This window comes from Hyla sarda, chromosome 6 (genome assembly GCF_029499605.1).
Source record: "Hyla sarda isolate aHylSar1 chromosome 6, aHylSar1.hap1, whole genome shotgun sequence".
In the NCBI taxonomy this organism is placed as follows: domain Eukaryota; kingdom Metazoa; phylum Chordata; class Amphibia; order Anura; family Hylidae; genus Hyla; species Hyla sarda.
The window spans coordinates 50,568,641-50,596,393 of NC_079194.1; the positions used below are offsets into that span (position 1 = coordinate 50,568,641).

The window sequence follows — 27,753 nt, forward strand, 5'->3', positions numbered from 1 at the left end:
ACAATACACACTTCATAATATTTTTGGAATTAAAGGGGTACTCCGCTGCTCAGCGTTTGGAACAAACTGTCCCGAATGCTGGAGCTGGGAGCTTGTGACGTCATAGCGCCACCCCCTCATGATGTCATGCCCCGCCCCCTCAATGCAAGTCTATGGGAGGGGGCGTGACAGCCGTCATGCCGCCTCCCAAAGACTTGCATTGGGGGGGCGTGACGTCATGAGGGGCGGAGCTATTACGTCACGATCTCCAGGCGCCGGCTCCAGCGTTCAGAACAGTTTATTCCAAAAGCTGAGCAGCGGAGTACCCCTTTAAACATAATTTTTTTTTTTTTTTTCCTTTTACTATCTATATTTTCAAATAATCTTGAAATCTTGCAGTTTACATTCTGGCTACTAGGCCTAAAACTAAGCTGAGACCTCCTGCTCTGAACAGATCACTTCCCAGAAGGGTTCTCCTTATCATCACAGACAGGATTACAGTCTATTGCAATATTTGTTCACAAGTCTTGACCTTCTCTGCCACGGTCACAGAGCACGCCCAGACACCTTTTCTATTCATATCAATGGGACAGATTTAATCTATTACTATCTATGTCCATGGAGCCTACTGTAAAGCATATCTCTAAAGGCTGTTTAAGGCTATGTTCACATGGTGGAATTGCCAAGCACAAGTCCACAGGAATATTCTGCACCGAAAATTTCAATGATTTCAATAGGATTCTGCTGCACAATGCACACTGTGGAATTTCTACTGCAGATGCAGTTGATGCGGGAAATCTCGACTCCGGCATCCACAGAAACATTGAATCTGTTTAATATGTCTGCGAATTCTGCTCGGAAATGTGTTGCAGTCTATGGAGATGGCACATTTCCGTGCGGTCCTAGCACTGCCGCATCAAGTAAACGCACAGAATGTCTGCCCCTATTTTCCGGCGGACAATGTGAACATGGCCTAAAACAGCTCAGTCAAGGTGGCTGCCTTCATAACAATGTACAAAACAAAATAAAAATAATTACAATCAGAAAATCGATTAAAGAAGTTCTGTAGATAAGTTATAGATTGTGGGGGGTCCAACCTCCTGAACGGGGCCTCGGCAGTCTGCTGGAAGGGGGAGTGCAGTCCCCAGCAAGGAGGGGGTGCGTTGGCCGCGGCTTCCTGCGGAGGTCAGGACGGCTGCTTCCTGCAGACTGCTGGGGCCCCGTTCAGGAGATCGCAGACCCCCCCCCCCCCCCACGATCTATAACTTATGCCTTATCCTTTGGATAGAGGATAAGCTATTTTTCACTGCACTACTCCTTTAAAGGGGTACTCCGATAAAAAAAAAATAAAAAAATTTAACTCAACTGGTGCCAGAAAAAAAAGATTTGTAAATTAGTTCTATTAAAAAAATCTTTATCCTTCCAGTACTTTTTAGCAGCTGTATGCTACAGAGGAAATTCTTTTCTTTTTGAATTTCTTTTTTGTCTCGTCCACAGTGCTCTCTGCTGACACCTCTGTCCGTGTCAGGAACTGTCCAGAGCAGCATAGGTTTGCAATGGGGATTTTCTCCTGCTCTGGAAAGTTCCTGATACGGACATCAGGTGTCAGCAGAGAGCACTGTGGACAAGACAACAAAGAAATTCAAAAAGAAAATAGTTTCCTCTAGAGCTCACAGCTGCTAAAAAGTACTGGAAGGGTAAAGATTTCTTAATAGAAGTCATTTACAAATCTGTTTAACTTTCTGCCACCAGTTGATTTAAAAAAAAAAAAAAAAAAAGTACCCCTTTAAAAAAAATTAAAAATAAATAAAATGAAAGTAATAAAAACAGATTTTTTTTTTTAAAACACATGTTTCAGTACCAGTCTATAATCAGTGAAAAAAATAATAATCTAGATGATACTATGACCACAGGGAAGCTACTGCCAATAGGCAGCCCTAGGAGACTTTTTTTTTTTCTTCTGGAGGTCAACAAATATGGAGACGCGTTCACACTAATTACAAAAAGTTTGACATTGATTTTGAATGTTTATTGTTGTATTTTTTTTTTCTTCAAGCTACAAAAAAAAAAAAAAAAAAAAAATATTAAAAAATATAAAAAAAAATATAATAAAAATAAAAAAAAAACAACCAAATGTGGGCTACAAGTTGCTTATTATAAGCGGTTTACAATAATTGGGACGCATGACACATCAAAAGCCGCCATAATTGACACCCAATAGGAAATATTAACGTTAAATTTGTCCGGCTTTCAAGGTGCCAGCTGTCATCTTTTCCTAATTTAGCAGGAAGGCATTAAAAAGGGACTGCAGGCGTTCTGAAGATGTAAGAAGGGGCTTAATCAGACAAGTCCCATATTGAGTATCAGATAGCATAAGGGGCGCACTAAAAAATCACGGTGTCTAGACTGTCTGGCACCTGACTTCACGTATTTACCAGTGACCAGAGGCCAAACGCTAAATCGCTCTCTCTGCGCGCACACCTCTTCCCTCCCCTATCCTGAACATCTTTAAGTCATTACCCTGTGGTTCTGCATGCCTAAGGAATTAGTCCGCAGACCGGCTTGAAGTTCTGCGCTCCCTGCCAAACAATAAGAGTACGGAGAGCAGAAGGGTTCAGCTGGGAGGGACGATTTCGGAGAGCGAGACCCCCGCCCCCCCCCCCCCCCCCCAGATCAAAGCCTGACTAAAAACAGAAGGCCGGAGTGCAACATGTGGACGACCAAGCCGATCGCTCACCATGCCGAGTAGAAAATGAGATCGGAACGTTCGCATGACATCATTTGAGAACCGCCGAGGTTTAACGGGACAACTGGGCGAGCATATGGTTGGCATTTGCATGTAGTTAAACGCCACGTGCAGGTTTTCGGGAGAAGAAAGAAAAACATTGGGGTGTTAATGTTTTAACTATTACCAAAATAATAATAGTCGTCTCTGAACTGTGGTGGTTCTGGCCGACGTCAAACTGTGGAAGCCATCAATCTGGATCGGCGTTTCCTAACTCGCCTGCCTCCAGCTGTTGCAAAACTACAACTCCCGGCATGCCCGGACAGCCAACGGCTGTCCGGGCATGCTGGGAGTTGTAGTTTTGCAACAGCTGGAGGCACGCTGGTTGGGAAACACCGATCTAGATGTAAAGAGAACTAGTGAGCAAGATTTAAAGGGGTATTCCAGGGAAAAAACTTTTTTTTTTTTTTTTGTATATCAACTGGCTCCAGAAAGTTAAACAGATTTGTAAATTACTTCTATAAAAAAATAATCTTAATCCTTTCAATAGTTATCAGCTGCTGAAGTTGAGTTTTCTGTCTGGCAACAGTGCTCTCTGCTGACATCTCTACTTGTCTAGGGAACTGCAAAGAGTAGAAGAGGTTTGCTATGGGGGATTTGCTTCTAAACTGGGCGGTTCCCGAGACAGGTGTCATCAGAGAGCAGAGAGACAGAAAAGAACAACTCAACTTCATCAGCTCATAGGTACTGAAAGGATTAAGATTTTTTAATAGAAGTAATTTACAATTCTGTTTAACTTTCTGGAGCCAGTTGATCTATAAAAAAAAAAAGTATTTTCCTGGATAACCCCTTTAACTGGCAAGATGTACTGCAAGATTGTAACAATAAAAACTACAGCTCACTGCGCAGAACAAGAGATCCCCGACTACCCCTTGTGCATTTACAAACAGCCATTTTTTTGGGGTCACTTTTGTAAAGTGCAGTTATTTTCTGGTGACCAAAAAAATATAATTGCTGTTGGTAAATGCACGAGGAGGTAGTGGGCGACCCCTTGTTTTGCACAGTTTCCGATCCTTAAAGGAGTACTCCGGTGGAAAACTTTTCTTTTCTTTTTTAATTTTTTTTTTAAATCAACTGGTGCCAGAAAGTTTAACATATTTGTAAATTACTTCTAAGAAAAAAATCTTAATCCTTCCAGTACTTATTAGCTAATGAATACTACAGAGGAAATTCTTTTCTTTTTGGAACACAGAGCTCTCTGCTGACATCACGGGCACAGTGCTCTCTGCTGACATCTCTGTCCATTTTATGAACTGTCCAGAGTAGGAGAAAATCCCCATAGAAAACATATGCTGCTCTGGACAGTTCCTAAAATGGACAGAGATGTCGGCAGAGAGCACTGTGCTCGTGATGTCAGTAGAGAGCTCTGTGTTCCAAAAAGAAAATAATTTCCTCTGTAGTATTGAGCAGCTAATAAGTACTGGAAGGATTAAGATTTTTTAATAGAAGTCATTTACAAATCTGTTTAACTTTCTGGCACCAGTTGATTTAAAAAAAAAAAAAAGAAAGGTTTTCCACCGGAGTACCCCTTTAAGGATCGGAAACTGCGCTTGCCATGCAGCATCAATAAATATGATATTTTAATATTTTCACATATTTCCAAATGTGGCGATAACATTTATATACACATATTAATTATATATATATATATATATATATATATATATATTTTTTTTTTTTTTTCAATTTAATATGATAAATGGGAAAAGGGGAAGGTTTTATTTATTTACCTTTTTGTTTTAAAGAAAAATTTTATTTATACTTTTAAACCGGTTAGGGGACTTGGACAAGCAATCACTTGACCGCTTCTACAATACACTGTTATCTAAGCTGCTGTGGGCAGGTGTCTGTCTGCTGCAGGTATCTGTTCCAGCATTGCCCGTGTATGGAGTGGGCTTAGCTTCTGAGCTTGCTCCATATTCAATTCCTGACATTATGATGAATACGTACATAATATGTCAGGAAAAAGTTAAAAGGGGTACTCCGCCCATAGACATCTTCTGAACATCAATGTTCAGAACGCCAGGGTCCCGGGCTGGAGGAAATCGCAGCGGGCACAGCAGCCAGACCCCCCTGCGATCTTATCCCCTATCCTTTAGATAGGAGTTAAGATGTCTAGGGACGGAGTACCCCTTTAAAGCAAAACTGACTGCAGGTTTAAAGGGGAACTCCGGTGAAAAACTTTTTTTTTTTTTTTTTTTTAATCAACTGGTGCCAGAATGTTAATCAGATTTGTAAATTACTTCTATTAAAAAATCTTAATCCTTCCTGTACTTATTAGCTGCTGAATACTACAGTGGAAATTATTTTCCGTTTGAAACACAGAGTTCTCTGCTGACATCATGAACACAGTGCTCTCTGCTGACATCTCTGTCCATTTTAGGAACAGTCCAGGGTAAAAGGAAATCCCCATAGCAAACCTATGCTGCTCTGGACAGTTCCTAAAATGGACAGAGATGTCAGCAGAGAGCACTGAGCTCGTGATGTCAGCAGAGAGCACTGTGCTCGTGATGTCAGCAGACAGTTCTGTGTTTCAAAAAGTAAAGAATTTCCGCTGTAGTATTCAGCAGCTAATAAGTACAGGAAGGATTAAGATTTTTTAATAGAAGTAATTTACAAATCTGTTTAACTTTCTGGCACCAGTTGATTTAAAAAAAAAAAAAAAAAAGTTTTTCACCGGAGTACCCCTTTAACTCCACTAAACCCAATAGACAGTGTTATAGTGAGGATATCACTTACCTAGATCTGCAGTCCGGTTTAAGGGACCCATGCTGACATTGGAAAAGGCCAGGGACCCGGCATACCCAGCATCCCTACCTCCCTCTGCTCAGGTATACCCGCTCACATGGGCAAAGGGGTTATTAAAGAGATGGGCAGGCGTATTGGTGCAGAGAGGATAGAGACAGGGATGATGGGTAGGCCCAGTCCTGCCTCCATTTATCTCCAGAATGGAGTGGTGGATCAGGAAAAGCAATTCCTCATTTTATTTCGGTGTTGGGTTTAGTCCGAGTAAAACCGTTGTCAGTTTCCCTTTAAATACCAATTCGAATGAATCGAATGAAGATGAGCCAAAATGAGGCTGCATAATACTGATGAACACACAGCGACTATTCATGCCTAATATTATACTTGGACAGGCTTCTCTAGGGTGTCAGTCATACGGTTACACTTAGTGCACCATGCTGCCCTGCGGCCTATTAGTATCCATACTATAGGATCAGGCAGGCTGACTTTTACCTTGTAATCACATCACACAAAGTACTTACCCATAAGGCCTTTTTACCCTAATATCACAGGACGAGATAAAAGGAGAAAGCAATCAAAAATTTTACTTCTTCTCTATTCACAGGATAGGGGATAAGTAGCCGATCGCCAAGGGTCCGACCGCTGGGACACCCTGTGATCTCCTTAAAGGGGTACTCCCGTGGAAAACCTTTTTTTTTTTTTTTTTTATCAACTGGTGCCAGAAAGTTAAACAGATTTGTAAATCACTTCTATTATATAATCTTAATCCTTCCAGTACTTTTTAGGCGCTGTATACTACAGAGAAATCCAAAAAAGAAATGCATTTCCTCTGATGTCATGACCACAGTGCTCTCTGCTGACCTCTGCTGTCCATTTTAGGAACTGTCCAGAGCAGCATATATTTGCTATGGGGATTTTCTCCTGCTCTGGACAGTTCCTAAAATGGACAGCAGAGGTCAGCAGAGAGCACTGTGGTCATGACCTCAGAGGAAATGCATTTCTTTTTTGGATTTCTCTGTAGTATACAGCCCCTAAAAAGTACTGGAAGGATTAAGATTTTTTAATAAAAGTGATTTAAAAGAAAAAAGTTTTCCACGGGAGTACCCCTTTAACAGGCCCCGGGGTTCAATGAGGAACACATGCAGTAGACGGCACACACTCCATTCAGTACAGTACAGCACTCGCGCATCATCAGCACTCCCATAGAAATTAATGGAACACGTGATACACATGCTCCTCACTGAGAGAGACAGGGTCCCGTCTCTGAGATTTCAGACCCTTCCCAATTAGCTACTTATCCCCTATCCTGTGAATAGGGGATAAGCTCATTTTCGCTGGAGTTCTCCTTTATGTCCAGAAGCTTCATCTAAAGTATGTGCAAGTTCAAAAGTAAACAGTTACCCCATGGTAGGCATTCGAGTTGCTGTTCATCAGTATTTTGCATCCGTGTAACCTCCCCCATATTTCATTAAAGGGTTACTCCGCTGCTCAGCATTTGGAAAAAAAAAGTGTTCCGAACGCTGGAGCCGATGCTGGGAACTTGTGACGTCATAGCCCCACCCCCTCATGACATCACTCCCCACCCCCTCAATGCAAGTCTATGGGAGGGGGCTTGACGCTGTCACGCCCCCTCCCATAGGCTTGCATTGAGGGGGCGGGGCATGACTTCATGAGGGGACGGGGCTATGACGTCACAAGTTCCCGACGCCGGCTCCAGCGTTCGGAACAGTTTGTTTCAAACGCTGAGCAGCGGAGTGACCCTTTAAGGCTCCTTCTGCCGCAAACAAGTTCCAGTAAGGATGGCCATTTTACCATGATTTTAAAAGGAGTATTCTTATTTGAGCAAGTGAATTTAGCCTTATATTTTTTGTTTGTTTTCATAATATAAAATCAACAAAAATGTATATCATTAATTTAAGAATATCATTATGCATTAAAATATATAAAATATTCTTATTCTAATTTTATGGTTGATAATTCTTTAGATCACAGGAGCGTGTAAGGAAAAATATTTTAAACATGCAATACATGAAAATACAGGAAAAATATAGAAGAAGGTCATTGGGATTCCCGCTTTTCAGTCATATTTTATAAAGACCGAAGGCTGGAAAAAGCTACTATACACCTAGGGGGGTGGCATGTAGTCGTGTTTGGTTTGATACATTTGTGAAAATTACAGTAAAAGGTCTTTCATATACTGCTTATAAAGGGTATCACTGACAAGACTTCCCTAAATTACATCAATTATCCAACCCCTGTCACGTTTCATTCATCAGCCGCCATAGGTGTGCGACCGGATTACCCGTCAGTCCAGTGTTTACAGGACGAGCCAAAATAAACACATGATGCCATGTATGGGCTAAATTTGCTAAATTCCATATAACCATTTCGGGGCTACCATTTAGGAGTTCTGATCCTGTAACACATTTATTATTATGTTTGATATATACTACAGTGCTGTGCACCGACATCCCCAACGAGTAATAAAATTAGAGAAATAGTGCTTATGAGGTTGATTTTCCTTTAGATTCAGTGTGTGTGTGTGTGTGTGTGTGTGTGTGTGTGTATATTAAAGGGTACCTTTCATCAAAAAAACTTTTGATATATTATAGATTAATGTATGAAAAATAACTTTCCAATTGCATGTTATTAAAAAATATGCTGCTTTCTATTTAATTTTCCACTTTGACAAAATGACCACTAGGGGTCTCCCTACCAGTTCTTTTTTTTTATAGATTTTAGACTCAAGCTGGAGCCCTAAATCTCAGACTGCAGCCGGGACACAGACATGCTCAGCACTGCTCCCTGGCAGGGAGCAGTGCTGAGTTTGTCTGTGTCCCGAATGGGATGAAGTTCATATTTTTTTTTGTTATGTCTTGCCCAATATCTGAGATCATCATTGGGCAATGCAGGGGTTAATCTGCCTGCTGCGTTGCCGTTGTGTGTACCCCCACATTGTTTTAGCAATTTGGGGGTTAACTCCACTCATGCAATGCTGTACTGTCTAGATCACCTTCTAAATACTAATATGGAGCTTTGCTGTCTGATTCCTATATTTACATAAATAAAGCCAATTATGTATAGTCGAGTTTCATATTTTGCTTTATGCCCTTACCTTTGCCCTAAACCAAAATGGCCACGAGGTCCATTTGCACTTCATGCCTACTTCCGCCCAGCATAACATTACACGTGAGCGCCGAGACGAGAGTGCTCTGTGAGAGTGGCCACGTCCCCTCCCCTGACGCCAGGAGGTGAGCAGCCCAGATGTTGTTTAAAAAGCGGAAGCGAGGCTATGTGCATTAGGTGCCGGGAGATCCTCCCGCTCCCCTGCCACTGCAGGAGCAACGATTTTCACCATCACACGGCGCAAGTTGTAATTACAGATTTGACTAGCCGATCTATTTAATTGTAGGTTACAATATAGTACCATTATGACCGTACCCTGTCCACCAGCCCTTATTACGTAAAACACTCAAAGGCTGTAGTTGTGCTGAACAACCCTGAACATCACCATAATCATTAGAAGTGTCTCTTCTTGTTTACTTATACCTTATGCCTATTTATCTTTTTTTTTCTAGGGGAAAAAAAAAGGAATATTAATCCTGGCACTGCTGTTGCGAGGCTCACGAGAATACCACTAATCTTCACTTCTTGCCTGCTCAGTCAGTCACTGACCACAGGGGTGACACAGCCTCACTGACTGATCTCCTGGATGTCAAGACCGGATCAGGAGGTGGTGATCAGCGGAGATCTGGTGAACATCAAAACAGCAGCAGTAAAGCACTGGGCAGGTAATATCTTTTTTTTTTCCTTTAAAAAGTACCTGTCATTTAAAAGAAAAAAAAACATTTGACATTTCGGAGAGACACATCAAACGTTTTATTACCGTGCAGAGATCGTGACCGATCAGGAGAACAAGAAAAATAAGAAAAGATAAATGCCCGCTGCTTCTCGCAACTTCACATGCTTCTCGCAACTTGTTCTCCAAATCGATCAGGGCAGTGTTTCCCAATCAGTGTGCCTCCAGCTGTTGCAAACCTACAACTCCCATGTCTCTATGACAGATCAAATGTTTGTTTAAAGCTTAGGTACACTTTAAAGGTTTTAGTCATGTCCTCCATTTATCTCCTTTTCTCCCAATTAGGTAGAAGGTCCTAACAGCCAGGTCCCTCCCCCTATAAGGTAGATGACCCCAATAGCCATTTGCCCCTATTAGGTAAATGGCCCCAATAGTTAGGTTCCTTCCCATTAGGTAGATGGCCCAAATAGCCAAGCCCAAACCCATTAGCTAGATCTCCACAATAGCCAAGTTTGTCTCCCTTAGGTAGGGTGCCAAAACAGCCAGGCCCCTCCCTTATTAGGTAGATGGCCCCAATAGCCAGGTCCTCCCATTACGTAGATGGCCCCAATAGCCAGGTCCTCCCATTACGTAGATGGCCCCAATAGCCAGGTCCCCCATTATGTAGATGGCCCCAATAGCCAGGTCCCCCATTATGTAGATGGCCCCAATAGCCAGGTCCCACATTATGTAGATGGCCCCAATAGCCAGGTCCCCCATTATGTAGATGGCCCCAATAGCCAGGTCCCCCATTATGTAGATTGCCCCAATAGCCAGGTCCCCCATTATGTAGATGGCCCCAATAGCCAGGTCCCCCATTATGTAGATGGCCCCAATAGCCAGGTCCCCCATTATGTAGATGGCCCCAATAGCCAGGTCCCCCATTATGTAGATGGCCCCAATAGCCAGGTCCCCCATTATGTAGATGGCCCCAATAGCCAGGTCCCCCCATTATGTAGATGGCCCCAATAGCCAGGTCCCCCCATTATGTAGATGGCCCCAATAGCCAGGTCCCCCATTATGTAGATGGCCCCAATAGCCAGGTCCCCCCATTATGTAGATGGCCCCAATAGCCAGGTCCCCCATTATGTAGATGGCCCCAATAGCCAGGTCCCCCCATTATGTCGATGGCCCCAATAGCCAAGTCTCCCACATCAGGTAGATGGCCCAATAGTTAGACACCCCCCCCACCACCACCACCAAATTAGGTAAATAATGTACATACAGGAGTAGGTATTACGGGCTCCCTGCTCCTCTACATTGTATGCATCACCACTAACTTTACATTCATAGGGCCTTAAAACCGATGTTACCTGATAGTCAAACTTTTCGACCTCAACAATTTTGCACCCCGGTCAACCACCTGCTTGCACCCCCGCCCCCTTCTCATGCTAGGCTAATGACGTGTATGCCAAATTCCATGTGCTATAAAGCTTTCATGTTTTGTGCAATGACATACCAGAAATGTTGGTGTTAAACAGATATATACTATAGTTTTACAGTAGTGCCAGTCACATAATTGTTTAGGGTAAAATTACGGGAGAAAAAAAAAAAAAAAGGTGGTCTCCAATGCGTGGACCTCAAGCTGTTGCAAAACCACAACTCCCAACATGCCCGGACAGCCGAAGGCTGTCCGGGCATGCTGGGAGTTGTAGTTTTGCAAAAGCTGGAGGTCCACAGTTTGGAGACCAACAAAGATCTTAAAAACGAACTTTTTTTTATATTATTTTTTTATTGCTGTTTTTCTTCTGATATAATGATAATCCCATAGGATCCCATTATATTCATATTACAGCGCTGCTGTATCATATCCACTCTCTCCGACGTGTTTTCTTTTTTAATATTTCCCCAGGGGATGTTCCCAATCTCTTGGGTCAAGAGCCAATTCTCCTTCTGATTACAAAGGATGTTCGGGGGATCAGATTTCCTGAACAGGATTCTTACTGCGAAATACAGCGATTGTGATATAACATTGTAACGTAGTCTTCTAGGCTCACCACCAGAACAAGCATAAAACAAAGACATAAGAAAACTAAATATATATATATATATATTTTTTTTTTTTTTTTTTTTTGTGGGAAAATAAAACCCCCTTTTGAGTCTCATTTCTACACTAAATAGTTTACATAAAGCCTGGCTCAGGATCTAAAGGGCTATTTTCTATGTATTATTACTGTGTATTATTTACTCTATATACTTTTCATGCTTCGTAGCTAAGAAGCTTCCTCCCAAATAGGCTCTTATAGGGGCCAGAAATGTTTTCGTGCACATGGTTTATAAATTTGGCTCGTTCTTTGGACTCCATAAAACGAATGGTGGCCAGATGCTTTAGTGTAAGTTCACATTAAGAAGATAAAGGCCCAGATTTATCAAACTGTGTGAGAGGAAAAGTGGAGAGATTTTTCCACAGCGACCAATCACAGTTCAGCTTTCACTTTACTTCACTTTAAAGGGGTACTCCCATGGAAAACTTTTTTTTTTTTTTAATCAACTGGTGCCAGAAAGTTAAACAGATTTGTAAATCACTTCTATTAAAAAAATCTTAATCCTTCCAGTACTTTTTAGGTGCTGTATACTAAAGAGAAATCCAAAAAAGAAATGCATTTCCTCTGATGTCATGACCACAGTGCTCTCTGCTGACCTCTGCTGTCCATTTTAGGAACTGTCCAGAGCAGGAGAAAATCCCCATAGCAAACATATGCTGCTCTGGACAGTTCCTAAAATGGACAGCAGAGGTCAGCAGAGAGCACTGTGGTCATGACATCAGAGGAAATGCATTTCTTTTTTGGATTTCTCTTTAGTATACAGCCCCTAAAAAGTACTGGAAGGATTAAGATTTTTTTAATAGAAGTGATTTACAAATCTGTTTAACTTTCTGGCACTAGTTGATCAAAAAAAAAAAAAAAAAAAAAAGTTTTCCACGGGAGTACCCCCTTTAAGTGGTCGCTGTGGAAAAATCACTCCACTTTTTCTCTCACACAGTTTGATAAATCTGGGCCACAGTGTGGATAGGATCTTACAGCCCAAAATAGGTCACAAATCATGTGCCAAAATCTGGTCATATTTTGGCACAAATCTGGTCAAAAAAAAAGCACAGACACTGTAGGGGAGATTTATCAAAACCTGTCCAGAGGAAAAGTTGCTGAGTTGCCCATAGCAACCAATCAGATCGCTTCTTTCATTTTTGAAAAGGCCTCTGAAAAATGAAAGAAGCGATCTGATTGGTTGCTATGGGCAACTCAGCAACTTTTCCTCTGGACAGGTTTTGATTAATCTCCCCCTTTAATTTGACAGCAGTTCACAGAGTGTTTTTGTTTCTGTTTAAGGCCTCGTCCACACTGCCGTCGTGCACCGGTAAAAAGGGACTCCGTTGCTTAGTCAGTCGAAAGGACGGGAGCTGAGATAAGAAAAAAATATTGCCAGTCTGTTCTTTTTCCTCTCTTTCCGGACACCCGAGAGACCCCATTCAAGTCGATGGGACCCGTCAGGACCCGGCGGTATTAGTTTTGCTGCAACCGGTTTAGGGTCTGTTCTGCGCAAAAAAAAAAAAAAAAGTTGATCGGACACCGAACAAGTCGGAGCACAATAGCTGTGTGGCCTTACATATACATTTTATACACTTAAAAAGGAAAAAAAAAAAAAAAACATAATGTATCGGATGATAAAAATGGATGCTGTTATGCTGCTGTATACCATACAGCAGAATCAGTTTTCCATTTACTTGCAATATAACGATTGTAAGTACAGATTGTAACACATACATTTTTTTGGGTCGTACAAAATAGTGTCGTTGACTACGTTGTTGCGTACAGCAAAATGAATCGAACTGCAATGAAAACTAGGGCTGAAACAACTAATCAATTAATCGGCAACTAATCTATTACGAAAATAGCCGATTAATCGTTTGGTCGATTAGTTGGTCAGCCAATTTCACACCTCCTGCTGTTAAAAAAAAAAAAAAAAAAAAAAAAATCACCTGTCCTGTGTCTGCAAAAGAAGCAATACAAGTCTATGGAGGGGGGAAGAGGGAGGAGTCTCGCCTACCAGCTCTGGGAGAACTGCAAATCAGAGATGAAGCTTGCAGAGCAGAAAAATGCTGGAAAATGCCATATACATATAGAAAATGCCATATACATATAGAAAATGCCATATACATATAGAAAATGCCATATACAAGTTATATAATGGCCAGAAACGACAGCTATGCTTTAAATGTAATCCTATTCCATCACATGTACCGAATACAATGCCTACATTTCAAATATCTTCTTAAAATAATTCATTTGCCTTTTGATGAACAACAAAGCATAGGATTTTTTTCTGTCCAGTACCAGAATATAGGTTTACCTGTGGTATGCAGTCCGTATAGGCAAACATAGATTTACATCGATCATCCATACTTATGTGATAAAGAATGCACATAACAATCTGCTTGTAGTTTTCATTTTCTGTAATGATAAAAAGCAAATGTAAATGAATATATAGATTTAATCCATTGGAACAGTAATTCCCAACCGGGACGCCTCCAGCTGTTGCAAAACTACAACTCCCAGCATGCCCGGACAGCCTTCGGCTGTCCGGGCATGCTGGGAGTTGTAGTTTTGCAACAGCTGGAGGCACCCCGGTTGGGAATCACGGCATTAGAACGACAAGCGTATGAAAATTGTAACTTCTGCGAAACCTAATTCAGCCAATTCTGACTCACAGATGTTCTGTTCCCTCTACATAGGTTACACAGATCTAAAAAGGGGTTTCCCTAATGTCATTACACCAAGAATAAATAGTATAAAAATGTGGTTGTAAAATATGAGATTTGCTTTGGACTTGATAAAGGAAGGAATCCCGAGAGCTTGTCTGTTATTCTGTTAGTCCAATAAAAAAGGTATTACAAAATACTGCAACATTTTTTGATTTGCATATATATATATGTATATATATATATATATATATATATATATATATATATATATACATACACACATATAAATATATATAAATATATATATATATAAATATAATATATAAATATATATATATAAAATATATATATATGTAAAATATATATATATAAAAAAAAAAATATATATATATACATATATATATATATATATATATATATATATATTAAAAAATAATAATAATTATATATATATATATATATATATATATATATATATATATATATATAATATTATATAATATACCGGTACATATATATATGTATATATATATATATATATATATATATATATATATATATATATATATATAAAAATATAGAAATATATATATTTTTTTTTTCCACCGGTTTCGAAAAGACTGGAGTTAGAATGAATAAAAGTGCTATTGGAAGCATATGGCCTGCACGGGCTTTGGTACGGACCTACTCAACCTAATTGGGGAAGCATTACCAGGAGACATAAATTTTACTGTCTGTAATAACTGCAAGCAATGCCGATAAACCCTCCGAGTTCAGTTTCCCAACAGGACATGTGCTTCTCATTTGGGTCTTTTGCCCTGTTTGACCTCTGCACTTTTTTTCCTCCACTGATCAGATACTCAAGACTACAAAAGCCGCATGCAGCTCGGGCAAAGCAGGCGAAGATATTCAGGTCTATATTATTATGACATCTCTCACAACTATATAAATACACTGTCCATTCATACTGTAGGCCAGTGTTTCCCAACCAGGGTGCCTCCAGCTGTTGCAAAACTACAACTCCCAGCATGCCCAGACAGCCAAAGGCAAGTTGTAGTTTTTCTACAGCTGGAGGCACCCTGGTTGGGAGACACTGCTGTGGGCAAGGTTTGTTAGGATTGTATTGCTTTCCAGGGGTGCGTTCACACTTAGGAATAGGAGAGGAATCCTCGCATAAAAATTCAGCCGTGGAATTTACGTGTTTTTTTCCGCACTAATTTTGCGCAAAATTTTTTCGGAATTAACGTGGAATTTTGCACAGATTTTCCTGCGCGGAATATAGGAAGAAACAGTTTTTTTTTTTTGCTGGACTACAACCACCAATTGTAATTTCCCTTTTTTTTTTTTGGGGGGCGGAATTTCCGTGCAGAAACAGTTTCAAGCGGAAAAAATTTAACCATTGACTTCAATGGACTTCTGCTCACGTATTCCGCAAGAAGAATGAACATGTTCTTTCTTCTAGCGGAACGGAATTCTGCAAACGGAACAGAATTCTGCGAGCAGAACGGAATTCCACAAGCGGAATTTACGCAGTGTGAACAGTGAGGAGTAAAATACATTGACGTCAATGGCAAAGCAGATGTTAATTACTTCTAAGCGGAGAATTCAAGAGAAATTAATTACTCAAGTAAATTCCTCTTGAATTACTCCCATACACCCTTACAATGCTTTTAATAAATTCAAATTTCCATTGTTTTTGCACAAGTTTTTTTTTCGGCATCCTTTGAGTGGTTTTCTGGCTCTGAAAGCCTTATTTTTAAAGGGGTATTCCAGGAAAAAACTTTTTATATATATATATATATATCTCTCAACTGGCTCCAGAAAGTTAAACAGATTTGTAAATTACTTCTATTAAAAAATCTTAATCCTTTCAGTACTTATGAGCTTCTGAAATTAAGGTTGTTCTTTTCTGTCTAAGTGCTCTCTGATGACACCTGTCTCAGGAAACGCCCAGTTTAGAAGAGGTTTGCTATGGGGATTTGCTTCTAAACTGGGCGGTTCCTGAGACAAGTGTCATCAGAGAGGATTTAGACAGAAAAGAACACCCTTAACTTCAGAAGCTCATAAGTACTGAAAAGATTAAGATTTCTTTTAATAGTAGTAATTTACAAATCGGTTTAAATTTCTGGAGCCAGTTGATATATAAAAAAAAGTTTTTTCCTGGAATACCCCTTTAATTGTTTTTTATATTGAAGTTTGCACTCACTTTGTCATTTTTGCACTTGAAGGGGGCATGGCTTAAGCCATGTTCACACACCATAAATAGTTATTTTTTCTTTTTGCTTTATTTCCGATTTTCCAGCAGTAAATGGCAAAAAATAAACAAATAAACATATAAATATAACTAAATTAATGTCAGCAAACCAATAAAATGATTATTATTATTTTTTATGGTGTGTAAACATGGTCTTATTGTGCACAGGTGGATTTGTTAAAATAATTTTTGCGAAAAACAAATTGCATAAGTACACTCCGCCCCCTAGGATGTGGGAAGTCCGCTGTTCCATGTCTTATCCCCTGCTGTGCCTCCTTTTTAAAACATTAATGCTATTATGTTGTGTGCGCAATTTCCTAAATTAAATACGGAATTCCCAGCAGAAAAACTGTGCAGAAAAAGAACATAGGAGGAGATTTATCAAAACCTGTGCAGAGGGAAAGTTGCCCAGTTGCCCCATAGCAACCAATCAGATCGCTTCTTTCATTTTTCAGGCCTTATTAAAAATTAGTCCCGCCCCACAGCAGCAGTCAACGTCCTTCAGTGCCCATGTTGCTGATCTTGAGCAGGTGAGCAGCGGCAGCTACCGGGACTGACGCCCTTGGCATCACGCCGCCTGACATCGTACTGAGGAGCTGTGTGGAAGGACGTCGCTCGTTCAACCTGCTGAGCTGCCGACCCTACACCAGAGCCTGCTGGAGCCCAGGTGCCAGGTGAGAACTAAATAACCTGGGGGGGGGGGGGGGGGAAGTTAAAGTGGCACAGCTGGGGGTTCAAGGGGGAAAATTAAATGACATGGGGTGGGGGAATGAAACAACGGAGTGATAAAAGGGGGAACAAAATGGCACAAGGTGTGATGAAGGGAGGGGGTGATAAAATGGTAAAGGGGGTGATCAAGGGGGGAAATGAAGTTGAACAGAGGGTGATCAAGGGGGCATTAAATGGCACAGGGGGGTAGCAGCCATATTTGTAATGCAGATACTAGTATCACATTGTGCGTAGTAGGATGTACAACAAGTGCAATTGGTAGTACAAAGAGGGGTAAGTCACCAAACTATGCACGTCTAAAAAAAAGGTGTCACCAACATGAAATGTTTGCAAAGCTCTTCACTACTTGCTATGGCTTCAAAAAGTCCAACAAAACCCCACTTGTAAGTGTGTCCTAAAAGCCCTGACACAGTAACCACACACTTTAGTTTTTTTTCCCTTTTGCTCTCAAAAGGTAGAAAAAGTTGGTTCTGAAGATATTTTCTCTCTTCCCTGGAGGTGTGTCTGGTTTTCTACCTGCTAGTTTTATCTGTAGGCCTCTGCTTGTCTGGCATCTGATTCTCCTTCTGTAGCTTCAGTTGGACTGAAAGGGGTACTCCGCTGCTCAGCGTTTGGAACAAACTGTTCCGAACGCTGGAGCCGGCAGCTCGTGACGTCATAGCCTCGCCCCATCATTAGGTCATGCCCCGCCCCCTCAATGCAAGTCTATGGGAGGGAGCGTGATGGACATCATGAGGGGGCGTGGCCATGACATCACAAGCTCCCAGTGCCAGCTCCAGCATTCGGAACAGTTTGTTCCAAACGCTGAGCAGCGGAGTACCCCTTGAAGAAAGGTAACCCAAACCAACATTACAACATTTCGAGGGAACCTGTCAGCAAAGCACGTTATATAGGGTAAAATCAAAAAGTTTTCTTCCCATGTCTGGATGCCAAAGACTGTCCAGGCATGCTGGGAGTTTTGAAACAGCTGGAGGCCCCTTGGTTGACAAATATTGCTCTATGACAGAATTCTGGTGTAATTCAAGCCCCATGAATTTCAATGGGAATCCAAAATATAAGACTGGTTTTCCATTTCTGAGGAATGCAGAATTTCTGTGGGGGAAGGCCTGCTGCAGAATTTACGCTGTCTGAATGGGACAGCGGAATCCCATTCAGATCAATAGGTATTACATTTCAGCGGAATATCCGGCAGAATTCCGCACAGAAATACTGCTGTGTGAACATACTCTTAAAGGGAATCTATCAGCTGCAATTCACATTCCAAACTGCTGATGCTGTAAGAGTAAGGCAGTGTTTTCCAACCAGTGTGCCTCCAGCTGTTGCAAAACTACGAAAATCTGCTGCAAATCTGCCTAGTGTGCACTTATCCTACAACAATGTGCTGAGCAAAAAAGCAAGACGTATGCCCTGACTTACTAAGAGGGGAGTGGAGTTTTTTTTGTGGGTTTTAATTCCCTACAATTTTTTTCCATGGTATTTACCGTATTTTTCGCCGTATAAGACGCACTTTTTCTTCCCCAAAACTGGGGGGGAAAAGTCGGTGCGTCTTATACCGCGAATACACCCCTATCGCGGCGGTCCCTGCGGCCATCAACGGCCGGGACCCGCGGCTAATACAGGACATCACCGATCGCGCTGATGCCCTGTATTAACCCTTCAGAAGCGGCGATCAAAGCTGACCGCCGCATCTGAAGGGAAAGTGACACTAACCCGGCTGTTCAGTCGGGCTGTTCGGGACCGCCGCGGTTTCACCAAACAGCCTGACTGAATAGCCGGGTTAGTGCTTACAGGACACCGGGGGGGACCTTACCTGCCTCCTCGGTGTCTTCTCCGTTCAGGGATCCCTTGTATGGCCGGCGCTCTCCTTCCTCGTCATCACGTCGTCGCGTACGTGCGTCGGCGTGCGTAACGACGTGATGGCGGCGACGGAGAGCGAGGATACCCGGCCGGCAGCAGAGACGTTCCGGAGCGACGGGGACGCGGCGACAGCGATGGAGCGACATCCAGGGCAGCGGTGACGGGTCCGGAGCGGCGGGGACACGTGAGTATTACCTCCTATGCAGTGGTCTTCAATATGCGGACCTCCAGATGTTGCAAAACTACAACTCCCAGCATGCCCGGACAGCCAACGGCTGTCCGGGCATGCTGGGAGTTGTAGTTTTGCAACATCTGGAGGTCCGCAGATTGAAGACCACTATTGTGTTCAAAATCTTTATTTTTTTAGGTTTTGCACCTATAAATTGGGTGCGTCTTATACGCCGGTGCGTCCTATAGGGCTAAAAATACGGTACTAAGGTTTCCCTACACTTTTTTTTTTTTAAACACGCTCTGATCTGTAGGGTTTTTCTCAAATCCACCACATTTTCTGTGGAAACCTTAGTAAATACAGTGGGGTTTATTTACTAAGAGTGGAGTGTAATTTTCTTTATGGGTTTTGATTTCCGACAGGTTTTTCCCCAAGGTATTTACTAAGGTTTCCCTACACTTTGCTTTTTTTTTATTTTTTTACACATGTTCTGATCTGTAGGGTTTTCCTCAGCTCAAATCCACCACCTTTTATACCTTTTTACCTTAGTAAATATGTTGGGCTTTTTCAAAACTGCCGGGGACATGCCCCTTTTGTCAGGACCACACCCACTCACTTCTGTGACCACGCCCCCTTTTCAGGTTTTTCTTGTAAAATGGAGGGTTTTGGTTTTTTTGGGTCGCAAATTGTGCGACACAATTTGGGCGCAAATCCCGATGGAAAAAAAAGAGTCGGGATCACGTTAGTAAATAAACCCCAGTATGTTGGGTTTTTGTGAAAATGTTGGGAACACTCCCACTTTCCAGTGGCCACGCCCACTTCCCCCAACAGCCGCGCCCCTTTCGGGTTTTCTAAGTAAAATGGACAGTTGGTCAGTTTTTTTTTTTTTATTCTGGCGCAAATCCTGACGCAGACAGAATTTCTGGTGCACAACCCGACAGAACATGTCGGGTTGTGCGCCAGAAACTCTGTCTGCACCAGAATGTTCTGCGCCAGACATGTACAATAGTAAATCAGGGCCAGAAAATCCAATAAGTAACCCCTCCCCCCGCACCCTTGAAAGTTTTGCTCAGCAAGTGGACGCCATAATATCCGATCTCAATGTCAGAATTAGGAATAATACAAAAGGCACTAAAAGAGACAGACAACCACTTGACCAACAAGACAACATAACAAAACTGTCGGCAAAACCTACCTAGAAGAACTGTGAGCTTGGGAAGGAGTCCGACTTGTACCATCTTGTTTCTCAGGCCAGTGTCAAAGGAGAGGTTCAGGAGAAGCCGCAAAGTTATATTCAGTAAATCTTCGTGCTCACATGGCACCATTTTACATAATTTTTCAATGATGTCCATTTCTGCCTGAAAGTAAGTAATGAGAAATGATATATTAAGACATCAGAGTACAGTACACATAAAATATACATTGCCTTATAAAATATGGAAATAAAGAACCTCCCTCAAAACCTCTTTCCCGACATTTAGGGTGTATTTCAGCGCTTTCCAATGTATCCCCTAAAGCAGTGTTTCCCAACCAGGGTGCCAGCAGCTTGGATCCCTACCACTGTAGGTTGTGCTCGGGCCATTGAAAACTAACCGGACACCTAAACGCCTCCTGAAGGGATTGAAGATTACCCTCAGAAAACTGGCCAGTCTGGTATGGAGTATATACAGATGCACTGTTTCTATACTATCCATGCTGCATGTCGTCGGGTTTATCTAATCTTCTATGCCTATATCTAAGTGACTTAAATATGTTGTTTGGGTTTGAAACCGTAGAATCCGACCCTATGATTCTGTTTTATTAATCAGTTATCAAACTTAACAGCAAGGAGATAAGGGATTGCACCATTATTATTTCCCCTGAGGAAGCTGCTTTATGCAGCGGAAACGCGTTGGGTCAGCTACTATAATTGGTACAATGGGTATGAGAATTTAATTGTTTACATTTTATTGGGTCACAAATGTTGGTGGATTTTTACCAAGGAACCATTAAAAGTTATGTTTTAAAGCACTTCCCCTGGGCTTTAAATTCCCCTCTTTCTTGGACATTATTTTGCTGGGAAGAGACTAACTGGTATTTCACCTGCTGTGGCGTGCATACTATATCACAGATCCTATTCCCAACCAGGGTGCCTCCAGCTGTTGCAAAACTACAACTCCCAACATGCCCGGACAGCCAACGGCTGTCCGTGCATGCTGGGAGTTGTAGTTTTGCAACAGCTGGAGGCACCCTGGTTGGAAAACACTGCCCTAACGTGTCTGGGGTGATGAAGTCCCGACTTACAGCATTGGATATATCGGTGGATCAGCTCGTGCTCCATGCATTGTCTATGGGAGCACTGGAAAGATCCAAGCACTGTACTCTGGCATCTCCTTCGCTTCCACAGACAAGGCATGGTGCGCGTGCCCACCCACTGCTTCATACAATGGGGAGAGTTGGGACCCCATTCTGGAGATTAAAGGGGGTCCCAGAGGTTAGACCCCACCTGCTCACACCTTTAACTTTTTAAGGGCTTGAGTACCCCTTCAAGGCCATGTGCATACGGGCACTCTCTGAAGCCTAGCATTCCACTGACTTCAATGGGAGCTTCAGAGCATAACCGTGCAGAAAAGACGAGACATGCCACTTCTTTTCTGAGTGGTTCCCTGTCTCCTATTAAAATCAGTGGGAGTGGGGATTTCAAAGTGGTCACCATGTGGTTTTCGGTCCACAAATTAATGCAGTTTTCATGCTGCAAACAATGCAGATTATGCCCGTGTAAGCATACCCTAGGGCTTCTCATAGGGGTCAACACTGTGCAAAGGTGTGGTAAGTGTGTGTGATTGTTGTATAGGTTGATAGCATGTAAGTGGAGTATGTGCAGCAGTGTCAAGCAAGTCAGTGTCGAAGTGTCTAATGTGTTACATGGTAGCAATTTGTCTTGTTCTCTTTAAGGCCCCTGTCTATGACAGTTTCCTAACCAGCGTGCCTCCAGCTGTTGCAAAACTACAACTTCCAGCATGCCTGGACATGTAAAGGCTATCGGGGCATGCTGGGAGTTGTAGTTTTGCAACAGCTGGACGCACACTGGTTGGGTAACACTGGTCTATGATACCCACGTATGATTGGGGACTAAACTGTGTGGTCCGAAGGGAAAAAAAAAATTCAAATCAGCTGGTGCCAGAAAGTCAAACAGATTTGTAAATTACTTCTATTAAAAAATCTTAATCCTTCCAGTACTTATCAGCTGCTGTACGCTCCAGAGGAAGTTGTGTATTTCTTTTCAGTCTGACCACAGTGCTCTCTGCTACCACCTCTGTCCATTTCAGGAACTTTCCAGAGCAGGAACAAATCCCCATAACGAACCTCTCCTACTGTGAACAATTCCTTATGCGGACAGAGGTGTTAGCAGAGAGTACTGTAGTCAGACTGGAAAGAACTACACAACTTCCTCTGTAGTATACAGCAGCTGATAAGTACTGGAAGGATTAAAGGGTGCCTTTCATTAAAAAAAATAAAAAATAAACTTTTGATATATATTATAGATTAAAGGGGTAATCCAGTGGTGAAAAACTTATCCCCTATCCTAAGGATAGGGGATAAGTTTGAGATCGCGGGGGGTCCGACCGCTGGGGCCTCCTGCGATCTCTCTGTACGGGGCCCCGGCTCTCCGCCCAGATAGTGGGTGTCGACTCCCACACGAAGCGGCGGCCGACACGCCCCCTCAATACATCTCTATGGCAGAGCCGGAGATTGCTGAAGGCAGCGCTTCGGCTCTGCCATAGAGTTGTACTGAGGGGGCGTGTCGGCCGGCGCCTCGTGCGGAGGTCGACACGCCCCCTTCCCGCGGGCTGTCGGGGCTCCGTACAGGAGATCGCAGGGGGCCCCAGTGGTCGGAACCCCCGCGATCTGCAACTTATCCCCTATCCTTAGGATAGGGGATAAGTTGCTCACCACTGAGTCACCACTGGACTACTCCTTCAATGTATGCAGAATAACTTTCCAATAGCAAGTTATTAAAAAATATGCTTCTTTCTATTTAATTTTCTAATTTTCACCTTTTTTATAGATTTCATACTCATGCTGGAGTCCTAAATCTCAGAATGCAGTCGGGACACAGACAAGCTCAGCACTGCTCCCTGGCAGGGAGCAGTGCTGAGTTTGTCTGTGTCCCAGCTGCAGTCTGAGATTTAGGACTCCAGCATGAGTCTAAAATCTATAAAAAAGGACTGGTAGGGAGACCCCTAGTGGTCATTTTTTCAAAGTGGAATATTAAATAGAAAGAAGCATATTTTTTTATAACATGCTATTGGAAAGTTATTCTGCATACATTAATCTATAATATATCAAAAGTAGTTTTTTTTGATGAAAGGTACCCTTTAAGATTTTCGAATAGAAGTAATTTACAAATCTGTATAACTTTTTGGCACCAGTTGATTTGAAGATATTCTTTCCCTCTGGGGTACCCTTTTTAAAGTGATGTAATTTCATTGACAGGTGCAAATAGGAAGACATGATTCAGAGACGGAGGGGAAGACACACAGGGAAAGGACTGTGATAGACCTACAAAGTCACATTCCATTTATTTACACTTTAGTAGCTATTTAGTGGTTTCAGCATCAATTTAGTTTAAATTTACATCTCTGAGACTCTGAGATCCTGAACGCAGGGGCACAAGGACAAACCACATAGTAATGATACATCTAATAGATTGGTGTCTGATGGAAAAACCACAAAGTAATTACCTGTGATGCTTCCACCTTGTTTTATTTGAATGAATACAAATTAAAGTTTTTTTTCTTGGGAAGCAATTCTTCTTTCTTTTTTTTGGTGCAAAAAAATTTTCTATTAAAAACATCTGGCCCCAAACAAATGAAACTCATGGTGACTGTAATAGTAATCTGAGTTTGTCCACATGTGTTTATTATTTTCTATTGAAGGTTCAGAGCTGTCATCTTCGATACCGTGCGTAGTCTATCCTTTGCATTTTCCTAGAAAACTATTTTTGCAATAACTTTTATATGTAACATAACATTACTGTCTAGCACCTAGGATGAAAACTTTGTAGCTTCAAGAGGGGAAAAAAAAGACAACACAAATGAAAATAGCCCAAAGGCTTCTAAAGAGGAAGCATTGCCAAAAAATGACCCACTGTTTAAATGGTCACTGTCATTTGTAAAAAGTTTGCATAAAATCAACAGTAAAAGCAAAGGTTAGAAACTTTGTAATATACCTTTTTAGAGAAAAAGCTCTTTCTCAACTTATCAGGCTTCTTTCCAAGAACCCCCCCCCCCCCCCCCCCCAAAAAAAAAACAAAAAACAAAAAAAAAAACATACAACTGTCTTTTAATCTGAAAAAAATCATAACAATTCTGAATACAAACAGAGAATGCAAGGAAACTACTAATTTACTGTATTAGATTTCACCCCAGGGTTTGATTAACAGCTTATACTGCTCACTACCATTCTTAAATGTCATCTATGCTGCTGCTCCTTCTGAGGGTGTGTAATAAAGGTATGGAAGAGCAGGATCTTATCCTCTGTGTGTGCATGAAGTGAATGAAGACATTAGAGATGAGCGAACTTACAGTAAATTCGATTCGTCACGAACTTCTCGGCTCGGCAGTTGATGACTTTTCCTGCGTAAATTAGTTCAGCTTTCAGGTGCTCCGGTGGGCTGGAAAAGGTGGATACAGTCCTAGGAAAGAGTCTCTTAGGGCTGTATCCACCTTTTCCAGCCCACGGGAGCACCTGAAAGCTGAACTAATTTATAAAGGAAAAGTCATCAACTGCCTAGCCGAGAAGTTCGTGACGAATGGAATTTACTGTAAGTTCGCTCATCTCTAGAAGACATCATAGAAGCTAGTCTTCACCCACTAGATCAGGGACAACTGAAGTTACGGATAAGGGGAAAACCGCTGAAAATGCCATATACATTCTATATAATAGAAATAGTGCTGCTTATCCTGAACAGTTACCTGAAATGACAGGTGTGCTTTAAGTTTTTATTCACACATATTTAAAAAAAAATTTTGATGACATTTTTAACCCCTTAACGACCAAGGACGTATATTTACGTCCTTGGCCGGCTCCCACGATATAACTCGGGGTCACGCGGTGACCCCGTGTCATATCGGGTCAGTCCCGGCATGTAACCGAATCCGGGACCCGGGGCTAATAGCGCACAGCAGTGATCGCGGTGCTGCACGCTATTAACCCTTTAGACGTGGCCTTCAAAGTTGAATGCCGAATCGAAAAAAAAAACTAAAAGCTTCCCGGAAGCTCAGTGGGGCTGATCGGGACCACTGCAGTGAAAATGCGGTGTCCTGATCAGCTAGGACGCGAGCGGAGTTCCTCTTACCTTCCTCTGGTGCGTCCGGTCGGCGATTGATTGCTCCAAGCTTGAGATGCAGGCTTGAGCAATCGACCGCCGATAACACTAATCAATGCAAAGTTATGGCTTTGCAGTGATCAGTGTAAAAGATCAGTGTGTGCAGTGTTATAGCCCCCTATGGGAGCTATAACACTGCAAAAAAAAAAGTGTAAAAAAAAAAGTTAATAAATGGGATTTAACCCTTTCCCTAATAAAAGTCCAAATCACCCCCCTTTTCCCATAAAAAAAAAACATGTAAATAAAAATATAAACATATGTGGTATCGCCGCGTGCGTAAATGTCCGTACTATAAAAATATATCATTAATTAAACTGCACGGTCAATGGCGTATGCGCAAAAAAAATTCTTAAGTCCAAAATAACGTATTTTTGGTCACTTTTTATATCATGAAAAAATGAATTATTTTTTTTTCTGTTTCGCCGTAGATTTTTTGGGTAAAATGACTGACACCATTACAAAGTGGAATTGGTGGCGCAAAAAAATAAGCCATCATATGGATTTTTAGGTGCAAAATTGAAAGGGTTATGATTTTTAAAAGGTGAGGGGGAAAAAACGAAAGTGCAAAAACGGAAAAACCTGTGGTCTTTAAGGAGTTAATGACATAATATAAAAAATAATAATTCAGGCCACTAAGCAGTTTACTTGCTGTTTTGTAAAGAAATCTTCTCAGTCACATCCTATACACCACAGACAGGATTAAAGAGAAAGGCAACACCTATATATACATAATTTAAGATCCATTATTCACAGTAGGCGATGGTCATAGCTCCTCTCCTCCTGATACTGAGAGCTGCACAGGTCACACAGCATGCCTGCAACTCTTTCCAATAAAAGTCAATAAACATAACTACAGTATCCTATAATCCATGTAGCTGTTAAGGAAATCTCTATGTGCTGTTATCTGTAGCTCAGGCATGATGGCTGCCCCATAATCATGTACAAAAAATAATAGAAAAAATATATTGGAAAATAAAAAACAGGTGAGAAAAATGTGTTCCAGTATCTGATTTTAATTTATTAAAAATGAGGGTATACATTTTCTTTAAAAAGTAAAAAAACAGCCCAGGAAGAGGCATTTCAAGCTCAGTATATAGACGATGCAGCATTCGAATGCGATGACACGGGTGGAATGTGGGTGAGATGTACACTTCGTGGCACCAGGGACCTGTTAATCTATACGGTCTGAGGTTGAGATAGCTTCTCCTGGGCCAAGCGCAGGGACAATGATGACACTGATGCAAGGTTACGGATAACTATCTTTACTGAAGCAGGAATTGTTGTTAAAATCCTCACAGTACAGATTTGAGCAGAGGGAAGTGCAGAATGAACCCAGGAAGCCTGGTGCCTTGCTGGGACTTGTAGTTGATGAGACTGCAGATTTGAAATAAATGAGAGGCCACGCTGAATTTAGAGATTTGGTACTCACTGACTGAAGACTACTTTTCCCCTGGAGCTTTGTGCTTACCGCCAGGATTTGACTTTAACCTGAGGGATGTGGTTTTCCTGAGATTTGCGTGGCTGCAGAATGGAGAGTTTTCTTCTCCTTAGTCCTCCTCAGACTTCTTCACACACTTCTCCACACTGTTACTCCGACTGTACCTCAGCTAGGACTAGCTGGAGCTAGACTGAGACTAAGCCCAGACTAGCACTACTCTAACTCCCCCCCCCCCCCCTAAGATTAATAAGTACCCTGTAAATGTTTTCTGACAGGAGGGACATAGTAGAACTAATCTGAATCGAACTTTGCCCATAACTGGCTACGATGTGGGATAGCGAGTGGTTGGTCTACACGCTGTGGACACAGGGATGTTGTGTGCTGTGAACTGAGCGTCAAAGCCCCACTCTGCATTTTTGCAGCGTGTGTGGATGAAGGACATAAATAAATCTGGTATTGATGTCCTTTTTATCTGTACGCGCTGCAAAAATTTACCTGGGACTGCCGTATGGTTACGTTTTATGGCATACTGCTGTCCAACGGCCGCACCATCTGAAAACAGCCTCGGAAATGTTTTTCTCATCTTTGACTTACCATGTCATTCTTGTTTTCCAGGAAGATACTGAGCTTCTTCAGAAAGGACACCACAAGGATAAGGAGCTCGAAATTGTCTCTGTCCAGAGCTTTAACCAACATATGGACAATATTCTTGTTTCTCATCTTCAATTCAGTGCGAGTATCCTCAGCGAGGTTAAGAAGCAGGTAGAGAGCAACTAAAAATAATCATAATAAACTTTTTTTTACCATACACGAAACTGCAGTCTATTACGGTACAGAATCGTACGGTTTTAAACTATGCAGTTTAAATTTATAGCACAAGTTTGTATACA

The 27,753-nt window shown here is 41.8% G+C and overlaps 1 protein-coding gene across 3 annotated transcripts in view; it reads right to left on the bottom strand.

The window, feature by feature from the left end:
* KIFAP3 (kinesin associated protein 3) overlaps positions 1-27,753 on the bottom strand; it is a 105,713-nt gene that overhangs the window by 41,692 nt on the left and 36,268 nt on the right. For all 3 annotated transcript variants that reach the window (XM_056523671.1, XM_056523670.1, XM_056523672.1), the window contains exons 9-11: positions 27,458-27,636; positions 20,251-20,413; positions 13,695-13,795 (exon numbers count right to left, since the gene is read on the bottom strand). In XM_056523671.1, the coding sequence (XP_056379646.1) occupies positions 13,695-13,795; positions 20,251-20,413; positions 27,458-27,636 (443 nt within the window). The remainder of the gene's footprint in view (positions 1-13,694; positions 13,796-20,250; positions 20,414-27,457; positions 27,637-27,753) is intronic.